General features: G+C 54.6%; 1 protein-coding gene across 1 annotated transcript; it reads right to left on the bottom strand.

The window, feature by feature from the left end:
- Positions 1 to 244: 244 nt before the first annotated feature.
- On the bottom strand, positions 245 to 1,101 carry LOC100905196 (zinc finger protein 512B). The gene has a single exon (XM_003744964.2). The coding sequence runs from the start codon at positions 1,034 to 1,036 to the stop codon at positions 377 to 379; it is 660 nt and encodes a 219-aa protein (XP_003745012.1). The 5' UTR covers positions 1,037 to 1,101; the 3' UTR covers positions 245 to 376.
- Positions 1,102 to 1,799: the final 698 nt, after the last annotated feature.

The following is a 1,799-nucleotide window of genomic DNA, read 5'->3' on the forward strand; positions in this document are numbered from 1 at the left end:
AAACTCGAGTCGAACATTTCTAGAATCGGAAATGCGACTTCCCGGCTGAGCCCACGGAGTGAGGTCAAGACGTAAGAGCGCCGTTCTGCATAAGGGAAGAGCTTTCCCAGTCTACCGTTAAGCAGGGGCGCTGGCAACTCGACCATCCCGCCGGTCTCGATTCAGCGAGTTTGAACTCCGAATGGGCTTCATAACCATCTTAGTCTCAGACTCTCGCGAGGGAGCTCAAAAGACGCGGCGTCGTTTGAGGAGAGCATTACGTATTTATTTAAATTTGGCAACTCGGTTTCCTCCGTTTCTTGATTGCGGTATATCAACAATATATACACTGGTATTGTACACTGTGTCTTTGGGTATGCGTTTGCGTTGCACCTGCTTAGGCCTTGTGCCATCCGTGGGAGTGGACGGGGATAGCGATGGGCTTCTTGATCGCATAGGGGATCTCCTTGACGATCTGGACCTCATAGGGGTAGGCCTTCTTCACCGGGACGGGGTAGGGCTTGTGTACGTTGACGGTGTACGGCTGGGGGATCTTGACCTCAACGGGGACTTTGTAGGGCTGTTCGACAACGTAGGGCTTGGGGACGTGGACGACGTAGGGCTTGGGTACCTTGACCACGTGGTGAACAGGGTAGGGTTTCTTGACTTCGACGGTGTACGGGACAGGAACCTCCTTGGGCACGGGAACCTCTTTGTGGACTTGGTAGTACTGGTTGACTATGTGAGGAACGGCCACCGGCTTGGGAACTGGCACGGATTTGTACACGGGGTATGGCTTGTGGACAGAAACCACGTGGGGAACTGGCACGGGGTGAGGAACGGGGTAGGGTTTGGCAACCTTGTTCACCACGTAGTTCACCTTCGGAGCGTGGTGGTAGTCGAGTCCAGCTCCATACGAGTGACCGTGGCTTCCGAAACTGGCTCCGTAGTCGAGACCTCCGAAGTCGCCGTAGCCACCAGAATATCCACCACTGAGACCACCGGCCGCCGAAAGCCCAACAATTCCAGCTCCGAGCACAACTGCGAAAGCGCGCATCTTTGACGTTGTTGTCGCTGTTGTTCCGAACACTTCACTTCGACGACTTGAGAACGATGTTGTGGTACACTGTGTGCTCACTGCGTGCGCTGCCTTTTTGTACTGGTTGCAGCTGCCCGCGCAGGCCAACCAAGGGCCAAGACCAAGGGCGCCGGGGAGGGTTACTCTGCTTTGACTCTAGTTACGGTTGTGTTGTCCCTCCTTGCCTCCGATCTGTCCACATGACTGTCGGTTCGTACATCTGTCCAACCGCCCGCCCGCCAATCCGACCGACCGCCCGTCTTTTTGTTTGTTCGTTCGCTTTGCGACGGAAAAATTTTCTGAGGCACGGTCCGAGCGAAATCGTGCGTCATGAAATCATTCGCTCCTCATCGATGGAGGCGCTTCATGACTGTTGGCACGATGGCAGTGTGAGGTCAACTCGAAGTCCATCGCGATCAACGAGTACTGCACGTTGTGTCGAATACACGAAAATGTCTGCGTGCTCTTTGTAGTGGTGGGATTCGTTCCTATTTGACAGTTCTACCGATCCATGGAGGGAAAGCGAACAACGAGCAGAAGTGGAATGACCAGCCATTGATAAAAGGCATTTCGGTGGATGATGGGGCGGCGGCGGCGGTGGCGGCGGCGGTGATAGTGGACGCTCATACTGCAGGGGTCAATCTGGTTGTCGGAATCACACAATGGCTGCCACTGGCCTCCTGATTCTGGGCTTTTGAATAATGCCACTGTTGCCGTCGTCGTTGTCAACTACTGTTGCTGA

Source organism: Galendromus occidentalis, unplaced genomic scaffold (assembly GCF_000255335.2).
Source record: "Galendromus occidentalis unplaced genomic scaffold, Mocc_1.1 scf7180000077476, whole genome shotgun sequence".
In the NCBI taxonomy this organism is placed as follows: Eukaryota; Metazoa; Arthropoda; class Arachnida; order Mesostigmata; family Phytoseiidae; genus Galendromus; species Galendromus occidentalis.